At 40.3% G+C, this 20,943-nt stretch overlaps 1 protein-coding gene across 4 annotated transcripts; it reads left to right on the top strand.

The window, feature by feature from the left end:
* The first annotated feature begins 2,402 nt into the window (after positions 1-2,402).
* Positions 2,403-19,625, top strand: SPART (spartin). 4 transcript variants are annotated; one of them, XM_084532634.1, is made up of 10 exons: positions 2,403-2,501; positions 7,894-8,720; positions 9,742-9,939; positions 10,893-10,997; positions 12,307-12,436; positions 13,251-13,445; positions 14,428-14,586; positions 14,680-14,770; positions 15,738-15,794; positions 18,005-18,202. In XM_084532634.1, exons 2-9 carry the CDS (start codon positions 7,896-7,898, stop codon positions 15,784-15,786), a joined length of 1,752 nt encoding a protein of 583 aa, XP_084388760.1. In that variant the 5' UTR covers positions 2,403-2,501; positions 7,894-7,895; the 3' UTR covers positions 15,787-15,794; positions 18,005-18,202. The 4 variants fall into 4 exon arrangements, with proteins under 4 accessions (XP_084388760.1, XP_084388757.1, XP_084388759.1 ...); XM_084532631.1 differs by lacking the exon at positions 15,738-15,794 and having other exon boundaries at positions 18,005-19,625; XM_084532632.1 differs by lacking the exons at positions 2,403-2,501; positions 15,738-15,794 and adding an exon at positions 2,669-2,783 and having other exon boundaries at positions 18,005-19,625.
* The last annotated feature ends 1,318 nt before the right edge of the window (positions 19,626-20,943 follow it).

Genomic DNA, 20,943 nt, shown 5'->3' with positions numbered 1-20,943 from the left:
CGCTAACTAAAAGCACTGTGTCTACACAGCATGATTCCCTTCATATTAAACCAGGTTACTGTCATACTGGCACTTGGTGTATGTCACTGATGTTTATTTGTATACCAGCAAGTGTTTTTGGAGAATTCTCGCATATTTTATTTACAGCCTCACATACCCCCTGTTTGCTAATTCTTACAGATCAGTTTGGGATCCTTCAATGACTTTACTGTTTGGATGAGGTTTTAAGTAACTTTGATATACACACACACATAAATATATACATAGGCAATATATGCATATTGCCTAGCTGATGTAAAACACTTATTTGTGGTTAAAAAATAAAAAAGGTGAGATTTGGAGAAAGTGATTCTTGTGAAGACATAAATTAAGCAAGCACACTGTGGTTGTTTCAATTGAAATCTCTAAACATCTCTAAACATTTAGCTTATTTCTCTCTCTTGTGATGCTACTGTGTCCTTGATCAATATTTAGGCCTAATGAGGGCTGCTTCCTTAAGAAAATGTTGGTAAAAGTAGCTGAGGGAACGGCATGGAGCTGGGACAGGGGAGGGTCAGGCTGGGCGTTAGGGAAAGGTTCTGCACCCAGAGGGTGGTCGGGCACTGGGACAGGCTCCCCAGGGCAGTGGTCATGGCACTGAGCTGCTGGAGTTCAAGAAGGGTTTGGACAACGCTCTCAGGCACATGGTTTGATTTTTGGGTGATCCTGTGTGGAGCCAGGAGTTGGACTCAATGGTCCTTGTGGGTCCCTTCCAATTCAGGATATTCTATGATTCTATAAAAGAGATTATTTAGGCCTGTTGCTAGAAAATACTGAACTACTGAAAATGCTGAGCTCTCTACTGACTGAGATAAATTATATATATTTTTTCTCCTTAGGAGGCATCCTCTCAAGCAATCTATATAAACTACTTACAGCTTATGCTATTACAGGTATAAAATAAATAAAAAAAAAAAAATCAATTACCTCATGAATTACATCTTCTCAAGATTAACCTATTTCAGCAATCTTTCAGTGATTTATTTAATATATTTCTAGATTCTGATTAAACCACTTGTTTAAGAAGGAACCAAACTGAAGTAGGAGAGCTCTGAGAGAAAGAATTATATGTTGTTCCTATTCTTCTTTAGGAATCCACTGAAGGCCACTATTTTGATTTTTTTTGCATTTTCTTCCTGTTTGTTTGAAGGATGAGACAAATATTTATTTCACAGAATCACAGAAAAAAATTAGTCTTGAAGGGATCTCTGAAGGTCATCTAGTCCAACCCTCTCCTCAAAGCACAGCCAGGTTTGAAGCTACACCAAGTTGTTCGTGCTCTTGTCCAGATGAGTGCTGCACACCCCAAGGACGGAGGATACACAGGGTGCCTGGGCAAACTGTGACAGCGTCTGACCACCTGCATGCTTAACAAAAAAAAAAAAAAAAAAAACAAACAAACAAAAAAAACAAACAAACAAAAAAAAAGAGACTTCATACTGACTTGTAGCACTGTTTAAAAAATAAATAAATAAATAAAATAAGCATCTGAGTGCTACTTTTCTTCATAAGAGTTCTTCAATTACTTTTAAGTCTTGCATGTACTCACATAACATAATTTAGTGTCATCTAGTCACCTAGTTACCTAAGCCCAACCTATCCACCTCTACCAGCCCAAACCTCATAGGCCACCCTCATCGTGTGCCTCGTACTCTAACAAATGTCATCCTCATCACTGCTTGAAGAGAGGAACTCCCTGCTTTACGCACAGCTCCTCTCTCCTCCGGATTGTTCTGTGTTTCCTGCCAGTAGGAGAGTGAAGAGCAGGTAGGTCAGAGGTTGAATTCCCTGATAATGTTTCCACTGGAAACTACAACGTGCGACAAATTCCTAGAGAAACCTCAGAGCTGAACAGGGCTGAGAGGCAAACCCATCTTCCAGGACTGTGCTGGATGTGGGTGCCACTCACTAAATACAGTTTACCATGAATTTCACACGGCCTGAGGTCCTGAGTGCGTCAAAGGTTGATTCACAATCAACACAGGCACGGCCAGATGAAAACAAGAATAGTTTTTTTGACAGTATACAGGCCCCAGAAGTAGTCAAGTGGAGAGCTGTGTGCTAGCACACACACTACCACCTTTGCTAGAGTTAACATGGCCTGCAATTCCGTGGTGTGGAAGTCACCCAGAAAGTGCTTGAGACTTTTAGTGCTGTGACTGTGACAGCCACTTTGCTGCTGGGCTATAACCACAAACACCAGCAGCACACTGAGGGGCACGCTGTGCGAAGGCAGCTGCCTGTGGCGGAGCACGGACACGGCCCCTCTACCACAGCAGCCCCCACGTTGGCCGGGTGCAGGTGCCGAGGCCCGACCGGGGCGTGCTCGGAGCCTCCCCACGGAGCCTCCCCCAGCCGGGAGCCACCGCCCCAGCGGGGCCCGCCCCGAGCCGGGGGCGGAGCGGGCGCTGCCGCCGGGGCCTGGAGGCCGCGGCGGGGCTCGGCGGGCGCAGCCTGGCGCGGTGAGGGCGGTGGCGGCGGGGCTGGGGCCGGGGCCTGCCCGGAGCGACGGGACGGGACGGGACGGGGCTGGGGGTGGCGGTGGCGGTGGCTGTGGGGCCGGGGGCCGCTGTCCCCTCACGGGAGCAGGGCTGGGCAAACATCGGGCCGTCCCCGTGGGCCCGGGTCGCTGCTGCGGAGGGTGGCAGTGCCCTGGCTCAGTCCCTCCCTCCTTCCCTGCCTCCATCCCAGCCCCGCGGTGTGGGGAGCTGCTGGAGTGAGGGCCCAGGGCAGGGCTGAGGTAGGTACGGTAATTAGTGGTGATTAACCATTATAGAGCGTCTTGGTGTGGAAGCAAGGGGTTATTTGTCAAAATCCGTGGACCTGCTCTGCGTGCTCTGTCTCTTGAGAGATTCCTGTCAGTTTGGTTAACTAGAAGCAACTATTCGCTCTTAAAAACAAGCAGGGGCGTTTCTGTCTGCGTACGGAGGATCTGCTGGCAGTGACAGGCCTGCTCCTGATGGAAAGCATTAAGTAGCCATCTCACGTCACCCTCATTTCTCTGTCACACCATCAGGATCACTGCCCACAGGACGCTGCAGGTAGTGGCAATGTCTTTGTACGCGATGGCAGAGGACAGGTAGGGTGCTGGGCAGCACAGCGGTGTGAGGAAGGCACGTGTCTGCCCTGCTGGTTTTTCACTTTCCTTCTCGGCGGTGTGCCAAGTGGGCACCTCGGAGCCTAACAGCTCGACACTGGAGCCCTGTGGCACAAGGACAGACCCAGGAGCCAGGAAGGAAGTCCGTGCTTTGGGGCAAAACCGGCTTGAGACAGCAGTAGTGTGGAGAGGAGGGGAATTAGGCCTGTTACCTGCATGCATGTAGGTGCTGGGATACCGGCTGGAAAAATTGATCCACGTTGAAATGTCAGGTGATGGGAGTTACCTGAAGTCGTCAGTAATTTTAAAAGAGTGAGAATTACCATGTTAGCTCAGATCACCAACTCTCTTTACATATTATCTAGCCTTAAGTGCTTAAATACCTGCTGTAAGCCACCACTTAATGAAAAATTTAAGGGCTACTTTAAAGAAACTAATTTAAATAAAAGGGGAAGAAAAGAAAGCAAAGTTGATAAGCTAGTACCTGGCTTATATTAGTTGGAATCCTTTATGGCATTTGTGTTAAATCAATTTGTCTCAGAAATCTCAAAAGTTACTGATATTTTAGTTGCTCCCTACAGAAATAAGGCTTAAATAATTCTGTCTGCATTGTAGTTCTCCTTCATTGTCTTCATCTCTGGTATCAGTGGCTGACAGAAAAACAGCTGACCTGTAGGAAGATCTCCTGGATTAAGGGGTTTATTCTGGTGTTGTTTTTTTTTTTTTCTTCCCTCCCTTATCCCCACCCCCAAGTTTCAAATGCAGGGAGTTGAGAAGCATGTTCTACCTCTGTCAGTCAGGATATTTAATCCTCTTAATAAGCTTTAGGCTTCATGTCTACCTTTTCGCGGTAAGATCCACAACTGAACTGTTTTATTTATTTATTTATTTATTTATTAAATGAAGAAGGGTTTGCTGCTGTAGAGGAAGGATTGCCAGCTAAATAGATGAGATGTTAGCTTGCAATGTCAAATTGAACTCACATTTCCCTGTTGCCCTGTAGCCCTCCATGGTCAAGTCACTTAGCACCATGGAGTATACCTGTACTGATGACTGAGAAAGGGCTGAGGAATGAGTTCAAGCCCTGGATTGATCTGTGATTATCTGCAGTGCCTGTTACCTCTTTTCTTAGCTGTTTTGGACCAGCTTTGTCCAAGTTCCTCTAAATCTTACTTAGCACTAAGAAGCACAGATCTGGGCCAGTTTGTACATCTAGCCATTGGGCCAGAGGTTGTTTTTTGGTGCTCTTGTATCTAGCGAAATATACCTTGCCATTCATTCCAGCTTCAAAACAGAGGGAATAACTATACGTTGTACAGGAATGGGTTACAGATAAATATTAAAAAATGCAGGACACTTAAATACGGTATTGAAATCATACACTGAAAATGATAATGACCAGGGATCTTCCGTGAATATGGAACATTTAACTACTTAAATGTTCTGTTTCAGAGGATATTTCCTCCTGTGCTGTAAGGGAGCAACACAGTTGGTTTATTTACTTTAGTACATCAGCCATTATTTTGTGTTAATTTTAATAAATAGCGATGAATTAACTTCAGTCCTTCAGGCTGACTTTTAGTTATCCTGTGTTAAAATCTACTGTGAATTCCTTCCTCAGTTTCCAAGCTCCCTGTCATCCAAATGCATGGTTTGGCAGTAACTGTGCCGTGCGTATTGCACAAATTGGGGATATTTTGAACAATCAGAGCCGAGTTAACAACACTCCTGCTCTTCTGAATTGCTGATCCTGCTTTTGTATCTCTGCCACACATGGCCATGCACTGCAGCCATGTACACACTGGTCTTGCTGACATCTCTGTTTCCTTACAGATTTTTTTTTAGTGTTAATAAAGAATGAGCTTTAGCAAGAATGGTGTTCTTGACAGTACAGTGAGCATACCCTGAACAGAACATTAACTCACTATTAAACTGAAATGCAGCTATGACTTTGGGATTTTTCATGATGTCTCTCCTGGTTTTACACTAAAAATTGTTAGCAAAAGAATTATGTAAAATCTGGATAATAACTTCTTCTTAGCCTCCCAAGAAAACCAGATCAGAACACAGGGGACAAAGTAGACAGTGGTACTTCAGTTTTGTTCACCCAAATAGTTTACATAAAGCTTTAAGAAGGGGCTTGTTACAGAACTGGATTCACAGGCCCAAAAAATGTCAAAACGCTAGATTTTGCTCACGAAGAAGTAACCTGTTAAACGCTGACCTTTTTTCTTCTTCTTCTAATCATTTTCTGTGCAGGAGCTTAAAATAATTTTTAGATCAAGTTCTTCACTGTTAAGGTGTCTTCCTTTTAAGAAGAATATAAAGATGGAAAAAATGGGTCTTCCAGTAGTAAATACAGGTGTTGACACAGGACAGTGTGGTTTAGGATTCTTTAGGTATTTTTGCTAGCAAATGACTATGCCTATCTTTAATTATTCTGTATACTTATTTAATGTTTATATTTTTCCATTATGTGGAAACTTAATAACTGCTGCACATCTTAGCAGTGATGCCGAGACATAAGCGTGGTTGTCCTGGATCACAAAGTCTACGTAACCATGTCACGTAACCTTTCATGTAAGGATAAAGCTCTGTCCCATAGATGTTAGTTCTTCCCAGTTACTGTCATTCTAATTGCTTGCTGTTGTCCTGGTCAGAGGCATGCTTCTGGCTTCTAATCTTTATGCCTCAGTGATTACTAAACACATATTTATTCGTATGCCAGTGTTCTCAGCTGAAATCAAAGACATCAAGCCTAGTGACAGCAAGGCAGTAGCCAGCCAGAGAACCTGCTCCAGCCTAGGGTCCATTTTTCTGCTGCGTGACAGGGAACGGGCAGCAAGGCTGGTGGCTTGTGACCTGCTCCATGCAGTCTGCCTTCTCCAGCCCTCCCTGTAATGCTCCTGGCTGAAACGTGCACAGCTCATCTCACACAGAGCAGGATTTTGTCACGTCATGGAGGTAACAGGTGCCTTGCGGACTGCCTGATGCTTCTGTCAGGTGCCTGCAGGTGTGTCATTCACACAAGTGCCCTCTGCTTTTGGTCGTAAAGGATGTGGGGGTAGAGCACAGCACTCACTCTTTGCCTCTAGGATGTCTTTATGACCTTCGCTTATGAAGTTTGTTTGTCGTTGTTGGGGGAGAAGGAAATTTTCGAGCCTGCTTTTGTTTTATTGACAGTTTGCACAAACCAATAAAAGCTTATAAATAAATGCAGGTGCTATTTCAGGAGTGTAACAGAAGTTTGCATTTCATTAGTTCTTTTCTTCTTTCCTGATTTACATTCTTCACTTCATCCAGGGTATTTATAGAAACTAATCCAATTTCTTCCCCTTTGCTTTATTAGCCTGATAAGCCAAACTTATTTTACTTTCCCTGGAGTAACTGGTTCACCAGAAAATTTTAGTAACCTTCAGCACTCCTCTTCCTCTTCTGGTGCGGCTTTCTTAAATGCTGCTTAGCACTGGTGGGGTCTCACCCGTGCTTGGTACAGTGGCATTAATGCTACTGTATGTAATAGAAGTTGTTTATTTTTATTTTTGCACTTCTGATTTTTTTTTACTTGCTTTTTCTACATAGCATGCGGTCGTTGTGATAGACGAGTGTCTCTAGGTTTTTCTCCTTTCTTCCTTATGGCTTACAGAAAAGAATTGTTTCTACTGAAATGCAATTTCTTTTTAAAATAGTTTCCTTTTTTTGTTGTTGCCCATGATCATTACTCTCTTCTAGTGCGATAACCCAATTTGTCTGAATTGACAATGGCTCTCAACACTGTCAGCAAAAAAATTTCACCATTTTTTTTTACTTTGGGTGTTGTAAATATTGTTTTAGTCCAAGAACAAGTTGTATTTGTTGTATTTGGCCAAGTTCAGTTAAAACAAAACGTGACTTTGCACGTTTTGAGCTTCAAATGAATCTGTCAGATTCGTTTTTGCTCTTTAGTTGCTCAAGTATACGTGAGGCTGTTGGAGGAATATATCCTAAAATACAAACAGTACTTACAACCTTTGGTACATACATGTATCAGTACTTCAAGTTCTTGTCTCCTAGGGAGCAAGGAAGGGAAAACACCAATGTTCTTTCTCCTGTTGTAAATGCTTTAAAGGAAGTATTTCCTTGTATTCATGTTATAAAGCACAGCTTTAACCGTCCAAAATATTACTCCCAAGTTCTGTGTGTTGATGTTAGTTGAGGACTATCAAGATTTGTTTAAATTTGCTGAGTGCTTTTCCTTATTTTCTTTTTTTAAATAAAAATGTAGAGTTTGTGAGTTCGGTCTTTATTTAAGTAGACAAGCTGTTAACTGAATTTTTTAATACCTTAGGGACTTGGGTGGAGAACGTTCTTGAAAGTTAAGTTAGATTTATGTATTCTTCTCCACCATTTGTTACTGATCTTAACACTTTTTAAGATGGAATGTTTAACATCAGGCACATCTGTATTCTTCTGATGCTTAAGTTCTTCAGAAATAAATGTGATGTGATGGTTACGGAGTTAACTTCTGTGCTGACTGGGAGTCATATAGTCCAAATCTGAAGGTTAATTGCAATATTTCAGGATTTTTTCAGGAAGGTTAATTGCAATATTTCAGGATTCAGAAGGTTAACTGCAATATTTCAGGATTTGTACCAAGCAGCTAGATAGCTTTCTGCTAACACACAGTGTGATCATTGTTAGAAGCCACTTCGTTATAAGGGAAACTTTGATTGACTTCATCTATGAATGCTCTTACTAACTTCTATTCCAATTTGCAGTGATGGAACAACTGCAGGATCCAGTTATGGAAGACACCAATATTAAAGCTATTAACGAAGAGTACAGGAAAGCCTTTATCTTCATCAATAAAGGCCTGAATACAGATGAACTGGGTCAGAAGGAAGAGGCAAGAAATTACTATAAGCAAGGACTTGACCACTTGCTCCGAGGAATTAGTATTCCAGCGCAGGGGCCTGCATGCGTGGGACCCCAGTGGGAGTCTGCCAGGCAAATGCAACAAAAGATGAGGGAGACCCTCCAAAATGTTCATGCTCGACTTGGCACTCTAGAACAAAATGGCCCCCCTGTACCAGCAAGTCCTGCAGTGGGTGGCCCTGCTGCGGTGCCCAAGCTGTACCCATCAATTCCTTCCATGGAAAAGCCAGAAAGACCCCCCCCACCTACTGCTCTGTTTGTACCGAGCCAGCCACCTGCAGCAGATGGAAATGCTGCAGCTGTGAGCAAGGGGCAAATTCCAGCTATGAGCCCATCATCTGCAAAACCCCTGTGTCTGCCAAACGAAGCACCTCCTGCCTATACTCCTCAAGCTACCAACGGCCACTTCACTGTGTCTTACGGCACAGACTCTGGGGAGTTTTCTTCCGTAAGCGAAGACTACTACAAGAAGTGTACTCAGCCACCTCCCCTCGAAAATCTGGGAGTGGATGCAGATGAGCTGATCTTGATTCCCCAAGGAGTGCAGATATTCTTTGTGACTCCTGATGGGCAGGTCAGTGCTCCCTCCTATCCTGGCTACCTGCGCATCGTGAAGTTCTTGGATACGGACAGTGAGGTGGCCCAGAATCGTCCGCCTGCTTTTCTTCAGGTAACAGAAAGATAATTTTCTCCTTTAATTATGTTTCAAAAATCCCATAAAACTTTAAAAGGCAATCTTCCGAAGTTCTTGCTTTTGTGAGTCTAAATCTGTGTGTGACAATACGAAGGATTTTACAGCTTTTCTGTGAATAAACACTTTTAGGGCTTTGCTGAGAAAACTACTCCAGTGTCTTCCGAAAGTTCTTGAGTGCCTACTGTTGAGGTGAATTCCATTTTCTAAAGGCTTAGCACTTCTTTTCATTTCATAACATTAACTTTCCTCACAGAGAGAAGAAATTCATGTCAGAACATTTCAGTGGGCTGATGCAGTATCCACTTCAGCCTCAACTAGTGTTAAAGTATTGCTGTTGCCTTGGAGAGGTGATAATTTGGAATTTGAGGGCGCGTGTTAATCTGGACTCTGATCTACAAATGCAGAAGATGCATTACTTGGATTCTTTTAGTCCATGCTTGCTTCATGCAGGCATGTTCTATAATGCACATTGTGTTTCTGGTCTGGTTTCTAACTTTGGAAGTCTCAGAAGCTAAGGGGAAGCTCTGACAAACCAGTTCCTGGTTTAGGTTCTGCTGGTGCACCCGCTCCTGTGTCAGCAATCTTCAGCAGCAGGCCAGTGACAGCTGTACATTCTTTATCCTCTCATGGAGCCCTGTCCTGAGATGGCCAGGGAGCTAGAGGTGCTGGGACTCCTGATTTCTTTGCAGGGCACCGGGCCTCAAAACAAGGCTTCAGCCAAGAGGCTACCAGCCTGCGTTCCAGTCCTGTGGAAGTTAGTATTTTCTCTGTATTAGACTGTTAGGGCTAATCAGGAATGATATTTCCGTAGTCATGTAGGTTTTTCAATTGGTTGCGGGATTGATTTTTTTGTTTCTTTGTTTTCTCAAGATGTCTAAGGCTTTTTTTTTCTTATTAAACAGAATGGAAAATCAAGTTTGCAGTGCTAATCAGTGCATTGTCTGTCTTTTAAAAATCAAAGAATCCTTTAATTCCTTCAAGTATTTGTCTCTTCTAGGTTTGTGACTGGCTGTATCCTCTAATGAGTGGTCAGTCTCCCGTTCTGTGCTGCAATACCGGAGTCTACATGTTCCCTGACACCATGTCCCAGACACCAGGGTCCTACGTGGGAGTGGTGTTGTCTTCCGAACTCCCAGCAGCTGACCGAGAGCTGTTTGAGGATCTGTTAAAACAGATGTCTGACCTTCGACTGCAGGTAAAGGCCCAGGCTGCATTTCTTGAACTGATAATGAGAGGTGGAAGGGATCGATGCCAGTTTACATTTAGCGTGTGTCTTGCTGGGAAGCTCACCAGTGAGAAATAAAGTAGCTAAGATTAAGCACACCTAGTAATGTAACTGTAGGCTCAGTGTGGTAGGAGTGAAGAAATTTTTATAATAGAACATTGCAAACACAGAGGGGAATTGGAAACGATTTTATATATTTTCATTTTTTTTTTCCCAAAGGTCCCCAAATGATTTTTTCAGAAGAAAGCATGATTTTTTTTTTCCTGTGGGCACACACACATGCACACGCTCTGTGTAGCTTTCATGATACCATTCCTGGAATAATGTACACAAATGCGTTTACAGTTCAAAAATGTTAAGCAGCTTCAAAGATGACATTTGAAAATAGTGAGTACCTCAAAAAATACTCCTTCAAATGGGATCTCAAACTAGATTAATCTGGTACCTTATTGCAGGAAGATATTAAGAGAGAAAATAGGAAAAAAACATAATTAACAAAGATGCAATAAGATACAGTGACTGGAAACGTGAAAAATGTTGCTTTAAGAGCTTTGAACACCATTTCACAAAGAATGGTGATCGATAACCACTTAATAGCTGATAGCAAGCTTATATCTGTCCACGAAAGATGCCATCTGGTTGAATCACCGACACCGGAAAGCGCTGATGGTGAGGGACCAGTTGGCTGCATGCCATGTGGGCAGAGTTCTGTTGCAAATCCTGTTGAGTTCAGCAGGAGGCCACTAATTTTTACTTAAAAGGGAAAAGTAGTACAGAACTATGTGATGTTTCACTGCAGGATTTACTGAATTAATTCTGTAATCTTGCCTGCATAGAAGTAGTTCTTATTGGATATCACATTAGTCTCTTAATTGTCCTAAAACTCTGTGTTTTTGTTAATATTCCCTGATGTGATATCACAGGTGCAAGGATCCCATGAGAGAGTAGGGTTACCTTCACAGCTCCCAGCACCAGACAGAGCGCATTTTGAAGATAAGTTAAAACAGATGTCTGGCCACAAAGTCCAGGTAAATTCCAGGACAGTGATTCTAAAAATTTGATAGTAAGAAAAAAAAAGTCACTGAAATACAGTTTAAAACTGTTGAGATCCAAACTTGGTTGACAGCAGCAATGTGTTTTGTTTTTTTTTTTTAATTGATTTGAGCGATTTCTTTCATTGTATGTGTGTATTGAGGTTATTTTTCCTGCCCATCCCCCAAAGTGTTTTGATCACATGCTAAGGACGTTTCTTGAAAATGAGATTTCACACTGCTGCTGAGCAGCAGCTGCTGATGGACTGCAAGTCAGTGATACATTGTTAACCTTTTGGGGAGCAACTTAGTAAGACTTCATCTCTTCTTCCTTGTTACAGATCTTGGTTTGTTTTTTCCTGCAACAGTCATCTTTGTGCACTACCCTATATTTTTATATCCCGTAAATACTTCAGGGGGATCTAACAATTCCATGCACTCTCAAATATGATTCTGTATCATGCATTCTGCTTGTATGTTTCATCTGCAGATGCTTTCATATAGACTCTTTTGTACAAACATTTTTCTTTCTTTCCCTCGCTAATTAGCATTGTTTTCAATCACTGAAATGTTTATTTTGGCTTTTACATTGCAAAAGTACTAAAAATAGAATCCTAACCAAGGCTTAAATCCGTTACATTTCTTTCTGCCTTTTCTAGTTAAAGTTTAATTACACATTGTCTGTGAACTGTTGCAAAGTGGTGTTACACTTCTTAGAAACACTAACCAGACTGTGGTGGAGATTGCTGTGTTTGAAAGATTTATGTCTACTCAACAAACTCTGGAGTTTGACATGAAATTGCACAGAGCCTCTCTGCCTAACTTTAAGTGTGGAGCAGTATCACGCACAGCTTGGCATGTTCCTTGGCTGTGCCAGTCTGCAAAAGCATCAACAGTGTGAGGAATGAATAATCCCCTTTATTTTTGGATTTGAGAGGAAAGGATAAGAAGCAAACAACCAAAACAGCTGCATTCTTTTAGTGCAGCTGGATTCAATTCCCATACTGAATCACAGCAGAGTTGACTTCCTTCTGAGGAGATTAAATAAAATAGATGGACAGGTCTGTTTATCTTTTATGCTATCTAATGTGTACTGTAGGCTATGCCTACTTAGTTGACTATATGGCCTTGTTGGCGAGCAAATCTTCTCATTGTAACTAGATGAAGGAAATGTACAGTGTGCAAAAGTAATTGAATTCACAGGAACGCACAATTTCCTTTTTTTGTTAATGAATCTTTATGATCTAAAGTAGAAATCTTGATATCTTGCAAAGTGGATTCTCAGGTGTTTATTTCCATTTGCCAGCCTTCAGAAGCCTCTAGCGATGTGATTAATTTGCCTCAGACTGTACATATCCAACCGCAACCAGAAGGAGGAGAAAATCAGAAAGAATTGCCAGAATGGAGCGAGAAAGTTGCCCATGGAATCCTGTCAGGTACTGTTGTAATAAGAAGATTATATTGAATAGAAACCTCTGCAAGTAATATGTAAACATTGTTTTCACCTCAGTGCCTCTGTGCAAGTAAAATTTGAGTGGTCAGAAATAGTTATTCGCTGCTTCCAATTACAATAATGTGAAGGATGCTTTGGTGTGCTTTACAAAAACAGTACAGAATTTGAATCCCCTGCCAACAGTCGTGCTCATTGCAAACGGTTTAGGCTCCTAATATGACAGTGTAAATTAGGTGTTGCCCTATGTGACTCAAACCACCATGGTAGCACAATTTTATTTGTGTGAGCAGTTATATTAAAGCATGCATCTATTGTGGTGTCTGCTGATAAACAGTTCTTGTCCTCTGAGAAGCTGTGGAATACACAAATGACCAACTGACTGGAATAAATATGAATCTGCTAGGATGGCAAGTGGGCTGGGTTATACATTTTCAGAATGTTAATAGTATTGAGATGTGCAGTTTTATCACTTCTGACCCTGCTGGGACCTGGATGTCTATTTAAAAAACAAAAACAAGGCAAACAAACAAAACCTGAGTATCTGTGTGTTAAGCTGGCATTTGGATGAGGAATGGCTGTACCAGACTTAAATAAAATGAGTTGGGAAAATGTAGGTGGTGTAGGAGCAGAAATCATTTCAGGAATTCGTACTGGCCCAGTTAGGGAGGAGTATAATTGCAGACTGTAATCGGGAATGTTTCTAAGGTCAGTGTTGGAGAGGCAGAGGAGGGAAAGCTGTGGGAATTCCAGTCTGTGAAACTCTGCATGTCTTTAGAATAACAATTTTTGCCTTGAAGGTGCATCTTGGGTAAGCTGGGGCCTAATAAAAGGAGCAGAATACACCGGTAAAGCTATTCATAAAGGAGCTTCTAAACTGCGAGAACACATTCAACCCGAAGAAAAGCCTCTGGAAGTCAACCCAACTGTAGCAAAGGGGCTTCATGTAGCAAAACAGGCTACTGGAGGAGCTGTGAAAGTCAGCCAGTTCTTAGGTAACATGTCCCATCTCATAGTGTATTGTATTTATTTAAGAGTAAATATTGTGTAAAATGAGCTGGTTTCTTTAGCCAGGGAACTAGAGGAGGGACTGACCTGATGAAATATGGAGAATAGTTGTTGGTACCTTGTTATCTCCTATTTGAGATGTGCTTTAGGAATAATTTTATTGCATGGCTTTGAGGCATATTTTTCTTTACTAAAAAGAACAGTCTATATAGCAGAGCATTTCTGCAGTCTTAAGTTTGGCAATTTTGGCAACTTTTTTGAAGTTTTAGTTCAGAATGGTCTCTTTTTCTTCTGAAGTTAATAACCATGCATTTTAAAAACTGTGCTATCAGTAATGACTAACATATATTGCATCAGTATAGCGTGTGTGTGTGTGCATAGCTGTAAAAACATATGCCTGGAAACAAAGCTATTGGCTATGTAGTCTTCCAAATAGAAATGGCTTTGTGCTCTGTGGTGCTTGGTAATCATAGCAGCTCTCAGTAAGTTCATTCTGTTGTTTATTTGTATCAGTGTTTATATTTAGTATCTAATGACTCATCTAAGTTAAAAAGTAAGTACTGCTGGATGTTATGTAATTACTTTGGAGAGCTGGAATGATTCTAAGAAAGGGTTCTCCAGAAGATAAGAAAGGAAAGGAAAACATCTTGTTCCCCATCTGCACGTTCTGGGTAACAAAGCTGTGGACACATTTTTTTTGAAATTAGAACATGTGACAAGTATCTATTTATTTTCTAGTGCTTTTAGACACAAGATCAACTCTACTTGTTTCTTAGGAATTGGAGCTGCTCAGAATCTGAAAATTCCTCTATATCAGTTGTGTACTTAAGTGTGGATTAAAGTTTGTCTTCAGAATAAGCATATTTAAATAAAAGTAGAATTTGAGACTACTTTAATAAGGGGTAAGGACTTTCAAAGAAAGATTCTGTGTTCTAACTAAGTAATCTGCATGCAATTGTCTTATGGTAGTTGAGGGAGTGTGCTCTATAGCGAGCTGTGTTGGAAAGGAGCTGGCTCCACACGTGAAGAAGCACGGCAGCAAATTAGTTCCAGAATCCCTTAAGAAGGACAAAGATGGCAAATCCACTTTCGATGGTGCTCTGGTGGTAGCAGCAAGTGGAGTTCAAGGTAACAAAAAATCTTTATGCTTTTCTAATTGCATACTTTTCAGTGCATGGATTTATATACATATATATTCAAATAATCTGTTTGTTTTTACAGGGTTTTCAACAGTGTGGCAAGGTTTAGAAAGTGCAGCTAAGTGCATTGCTAAAAGTGTTTCAACAGAGACTGTAAAAACTGTCAAATACAAGTAAGTTATTATTTTTTGTATTGTTTTCCTTTTCTACAGTGCATTGTCATTGTGGTTGCATACTGGTAAAAAAGCTCATGAAAGTGCAGGAAAACTACCATAATACCCTAATTATGCAGCACATGATAAGCTGCTAAGTACACAGTAACAAGTATCTCCTGTAAGTAAAAGTACGAAATGAATGAATGCTTCTGGTTTAATATATATATTGTTTTCTAGAAGTATGACAGCTTCAGACAGTGTTAATAAATATTGTTCAGATTTATATCATTGTTCTCCAATGTGTCATTGGGGGGAGAGAGTAGCTGTTTTAAACCTCTCAACTCTCATCTTGAATTTATATAAACTTAGCTGAACTTGATGGAAAAAATGAAACAACTTCAGCTATCAGCAGGTCAGATTAAAGCAAGGAGGTACAAAAGGAGAACTGCGTAAGGAAATCTAAGGCATAGTGATAATAGAATGAAACAAAATGAGACATGGAGTTGGATTTGCAAAACACAGATGTTGTTACAAAAAAAAAATTGGATTGTGTTACTGAGATGATGCAAAGACCAAAGTTGATAAGTCTGTGTACTGAAAAATGCTTTGGAGAAGAAAGGAAGATACTGAAAGCATGTATGAAATGTAGCTCTCAAAAAAAAAAAAAGTGCAACATTTATAGTTGAGTGTGAAGAGTAAGCAAAAACATGTAGGTTAAATGGAGTCATAGCAAAAGAAATGTTAAAAAGGATTGCTGAAAGTGCATACAGGCTACGAGCAGAGGGTTACAAGGTAAACATCAGCTTGTAGTGTTGGGTCAACTGACATTCGGGGTTCTGTTCTGATGCATCTCAAATAGGAGGCCAGATAAGATAGCAAGTTAAAAGGGGTGCTTTATTGCTAACATTTGTCCTCTGTAGGGATGTCAGGAGGTATTGTACCAGTATTCTTTTTCATATAAATTCACGTTAATGTTTTCTTTTAGATATAAAAATAGGAAGTGCGGAGATCAGCAGGTGCCAGATGCTAAGTGAAAAACAAAGTAATTACAAGTTGCAGTTATTACAACACAATATAAAATACTTGATAATTGAGGATTTCCTCCATCTTTAGACTTTATCCTATTATATAATGTATTAAAATTCTACACATCTCTTCAGTAAGCTGGTTTTTGTTTCAGTGACAAAAAGACTTCTTCCACTCCAGGTACTTGGTGAACCAGCTAAATTCCCCTTACTGGAAACAAAGCTAAAGGAGCATCGTCACAGTCTCTCATAAATCAACAAAAAAAAAACTCTGCTAAAATTTAGCTGCAATACCTTTGCTGATGCAGTTATAAAGAGATGCTCAACCTATGTGTATGTTGATCAGAACTGGGGGAAAACATAGCTTCAGAAGTAACAATTCTGCAAAAGTACCTTGCTACTAACCTACTGTCTTTTTATAGTGGTATAAGTATTTGCATCTGCCCAACTTTTTATTTTAAAAAAGGCACAAATGATGACATTGAGACAGGCAAAGGGAAAAATCAATTATCAAATATTTAAGAAATTATTAATCTGTCTGCGTTGCATAATCGATAGTCTTACTTTTTATTTACTGATGTTATGGCAAAATGGCTTATGATATTCCTGAAGTGAAAATAACTAATCAAATTGACAAGTAGTGCTCTTTTGCTGTGAGATTAATTCTGTTATCTGCAAATCAGATGGTGGTGATTCAAGGCCATCACTCTCAGAGGACTGAAAACAGGAACAAAACAAAAACGCTGATCCTTTTAATTTGGTTTCGTTGTTGGCTCACACCAATATGCCATGGCTGCTCTTTTAATAATGCGATAGATTTTTGGAACCTTTCATATGCTGTGCTTCTCTTTAGCATTATTTTGAGGTCCTCAAAAAGAATCTCTGGTTGTAAGAAACATGGGGAAATAGTAACTCCGCTAATTGCTGAGATTCTGACATTGCAAGAAATGCTTCCCTTTGGCCTGGTTTGTCTGCTTACAGTGCTCTCTGGGGCAATGTCTGGCTGCCAGCAACAACTGGAGTTACTGCTCTCACTATACTTTTGCCCTTCTTCAGTACACTCTCTCTATCTTTCTTCACAGTTAAGTAGTTAATTTCTGACTGCAGAGTTGCCTCCTAAACCATAAAGAAGCTGGACCCATGGTCCACTGGAGAGACCAGAGGTTTTCTTGCTCAGTAATTTTCAGCATATCCTCAAGATAGCTTTGTTGAGCCTTTTGGGGTTTTGTATGACTTTTTATTATTATTTCCCCTTCTTCGCCACCTTCCCCTTTGCCATTGTATTGATTCCAGGTTACTTCAGATAAGTTTTCACTGCACAATGGAGTTTTTTGTAGGGACCCTGCCACCTCCAACATTACAAGCACAGCTGTGACAACACTCCTCTGTCCCCAGGAGACATGATAGACCGTCTGGGTTAAACTGCTTGGGTACAGAGATGCACAACCTCAGTGTGACTGCTCTGGGGACTTCGAACCTGTGTGTCATTCTTACACCAGACTTAATGTTACGTTATACCATGGAGGCACAGGAAAGGGTGATCTAGGACGAGCACTAACCAAGCACTATTCACACAGTGGTGGTACCAGCCAACCAAGAAAAGATATGCCAGAGGTGACTACAGTCCTTTTTTTTTGTAACAGCTGAGAAGGCAGGACGGTGTTTGCACTCTGTCCTCAGTGCTATCACCCACAGTATCACAGAATCACAGTAGCATCTAGGTTGGAAGAGGCCTCCCAAGATCATCTAGTCCAACCTCTGACCTAACGCTAAGTACAGACTGAGAAGGCTGAACAGCTGCAAAGGTGGATTTATTTGGGATAATTTGGGCTTATTTGGGTATAAGGAGTTTTATTTAAGGAGTAGTTAAAGGGTTTTTATGCGCACGCGCACACACACACACAGAAGCCAGCCCTGTTTCTTACGGTTCTGTAGGCAAGCCTTCTATTCCTTTCTTCAAGACTAGAGAGGTAGAAGGAAGACAGACTGGATAGTTTGATCAGGAAGAATGACAGAAGCATACTGGCGTCTTTAAAGATAAACCTGCCTTATAGAAGAGCAGCCCTTACTTAAATAACTTGCTAATTTCTCATCTTACTCCTTCAACATTCAGGCTGTGTGCTTATTCTCTGTTCTCAGTAACGCTTAAAATCTTGCTTTTGAAAGAATTCTAATGAAGAGAAAAATACTAAGTACACATCTACAAATCTGCTGTCTTTCTTAAAAGGTATGGAGATGATGCTGGCCACGCTACTGACAACGCTGTGAATTCTGCAATCAATGTTGGTGTGACAGCATTTAACATTGACAATATCGGTATCAAAGCTGTCGTAAAGAGAACTGCAAAGGAAACTGGACATGCTGTGTTAGATGAGTATAAAGTATTGGATAAGGAGAAAAAAGATAAAAAGTGAAAACAATGAAATATTTCTCAAAGCCTTACATTAGATATGAAACTTCCTACTTAGAACTACATTGCTAACCTGTGATTTAATGCCAATCATACTCTACTTTTCAAGCAACTGTTACTTAATTTGCAGTGGAAAATACAAAGGTATGGAAGGGTATTTTTGGAAGGAAAAATGAAAGTCTCCTTAATTGTTTTGTATTGATGCAGATTGATGTGAGTTTCCGGTTGATAAACTTGCCTCTGTAAGCACTTTTTCAAAATATAGTATGGAACAATAGATTAATATAGAAATGTTATGAATATTTTTGTAATACATTATATTTGTAAAGAAGGTGATGATAACGAACAAATAGGATTACTAATTCTTATACAAGTGTGGTTACTAGTTCTGTTTTTTTACTATCCTTAAGAGTTAATTTTACTAAAACAGAGTGATCTTATTTAATACACACTACTTAAATATATTTGTGCTTTATTCTTTCCTTTGTAGAGAATTTCCCTTCTCAGCTACTAAACAGCTAATGTTTTCCAAAGTTCATATTAGAAGAAATGAAAGATGAACCTCAGGTAGCTAGGTAGTCATTTAATTTAAAACTACTTTTTCTCCCTCCAGCATGTAAGCAGACCAAAGATATCAAGCATTTCTTCTAATAGAGGGTATTTATAGCTCGAGGAAAAAAACGTATTCCCCGATTGACTCCATAAGGAGTAAGATTCCATGAAATTGAGATTTTTTTTGTATAAAGAGGATGTGTGTTTTTGCATAAATGAAAATATTTTTCCGTAAAAAATATTGAGATTACTAGAAACTCCTATGCATACTGTGCTTTGCAGCCAGTACAAAAAAATCCAGAGCATATACTTTGCAGATCCCTGATGGAAGGCATTAGGTATTTGCTTCAACAAGTAGTTCTAACCACATCTTTATTCTGTTGAATTCATAGCTGCACAAGTTGACATCTCTTAAAAATGCCTGTTATCATACCTTTTACTTAGGAGATGTCTGGAATAGAATAAATATTATGTAGCTTTCTCATCCCATTCCTATATCTTACTCCTAGTCCATATGCAAGTCTATCCCTTGAGATGACTTTATACTGCTAATTATTTATCAGTTCGTTATTGAGTATTAAAGCTGCTATACATTCTAACTTATCTTGGCTGGACCTGCAACAAACAGAACACCATCAATTCACAAGTTGTCTCCATTTAATGTAATTGGAGAAAATAAGTATAAAAGGTTGTTGGCAAATTATATTTGTATCAGATTGGGGAAAAAACGCAGTAATGACAGATGTCTGTGAGAATGATAATAAGTGCACATTTTGTGGTAGCTACTGTAGGTGTGTACTTGGGGTGAGAAATGTGAAACAAAGGCACTAACCACTTGAAGTGTAACTGTGATTTATGGAAATAAAGATAATTAAAATTGGTTGAACTGTGCTTGGCCTTCTTATGATGTAAAGTTACGGTACAGATCAATGAGTGGAAGAACTAATACTTGTGAAGTAATAAAAGAGCAGTCTTGGAGTATGTCTACAACTGAAACATGTTCATCAATTAGACCTTAAAATTTTTCAAAATAAAAAGGCCCATGAAATGTACAGTGTAACAATGTCTGTTACTACTGTCTGTCACTTTTCAGCAAGTGTAACCAATTTGAAGCTAATATGGATTTCATACTAGCAAAAGGATGTTTGTTAGGAATTGCTTTTGCAATAGGAATGTCTGTATTTTTATCTTCCTTCTTCCTGCCATTTGGGTCTTGTATGTAGCTCATCCCCTCTAGTTTCATCTGTAAACTATTTAAACAACAGATTGTATTAAAGCAGTTAAAATTGAAGTGCTACAGTCTTCAGGAGACCAAGTTGTAGCATACTGGGAGGAGAGCAGAGGGAGATTGAATGCCATCGGTGTCAGGCATTATCTTGTTTAACCTGCTGACATTGTCTTCTTCACGTGTACTCAGTCTCCCAGTCTTTCAAATTTGTCTCAGGGTAGATTAAAGTCGGTTGTTTGTTTTTTTTTTTTTTCTTTTTTTAAAATAATGTCTAGCCCTTTTTACACTTCTTAATGTGATATATCCATGACCTCCCCTTTCATGGGGGTCCAAAGTTTAGCCACTCAGTGCGAAAAGTATCGTGCCATTGAACTTAACCTGCTTCAGCTGTCACTACTTAGGCTCTGGGCAGCAAATCCATAGGCTTCTCCTCAGTTCCTGTGCCATTCAGAACAGCTTTCACACACAAACTCTTATCTCAGCCCTTCCTTTTATACACTTAGATATAAGCTCCCTAAGCCTCGTATCTTAGGTTTGTTTTCTATTCCCAGCTTGGCTTTGCTTTCACTTTGAACGCTGACCGTCTTTTGATGTATGGCAGTTCTTGTAGTAGTCTTACTAATGCTGTTTACTGAGTGAACTGCTACCAGATTACTTAATGCAGTGCTGTTTCCAAATTGGTTTCTTCAAAACCTTTTCTGCTGCAATATTGGTCTCAAGTCTTGTACTGAGAATTACTTTTAACAACCTCCATGTCATTCAAAGCTACTCCAGTCCCTGGCATCTTCACCATTCTTTAGGTATAAACCACTGTTCTGCCCTCAACTGGATCTATAATCCTTTAAAAAGAATTAGAAAAATAGCTTCTAACAAAACATGCTGACCAGGCTTGATTATTCAGGACACCATAGGATGTCATAGGTTGAAAGGGATCTCCAAAGGTCTGTAGTCCAATCTCCTGCTCCAAGGAACCACA

The sequence above is a fragment of the Aythya ferina genome, assembly GCF_964211825.1.
Source record: "Aythya ferina genome assembly, chromosome: 1".
Lineage (NCBI taxonomy): Eukaryota > Metazoa > Chordata > Aves > Anseriformes > Anatidae > Aythya > Aythya ferina.
The sequence above is the reverse complement of the archived record's forward strand: the minus strand, read 5'-3'. Positions and strand labels throughout refer to the sequence as shown.

Excerpts from the sequence above, each read along its gene's own strand:
- SPART (XM_084532631.1), top strand. The coding sequence starts at position 7,896 with ATGGAACAACTGCAGGATCCAGTTATGGAAGACACCAATATTAAAGCT. Across the intron at positions 8,721-9,741 it reads GTCCGCCTGCTTTTCTTCAG|GTTTGTGACTGGCTGTATCC; the intron begins GTAACAGAAAGA and ends TGTCTCTTCTAG. Across the intron at positions 13,446-14,427 it reads GAAAGTCAGCCAGTTCTTAG|TTGAGGGAGTGTGCTCTATA; the intron begins GTAACATGTCCC and ends GTCTTATGGTAG.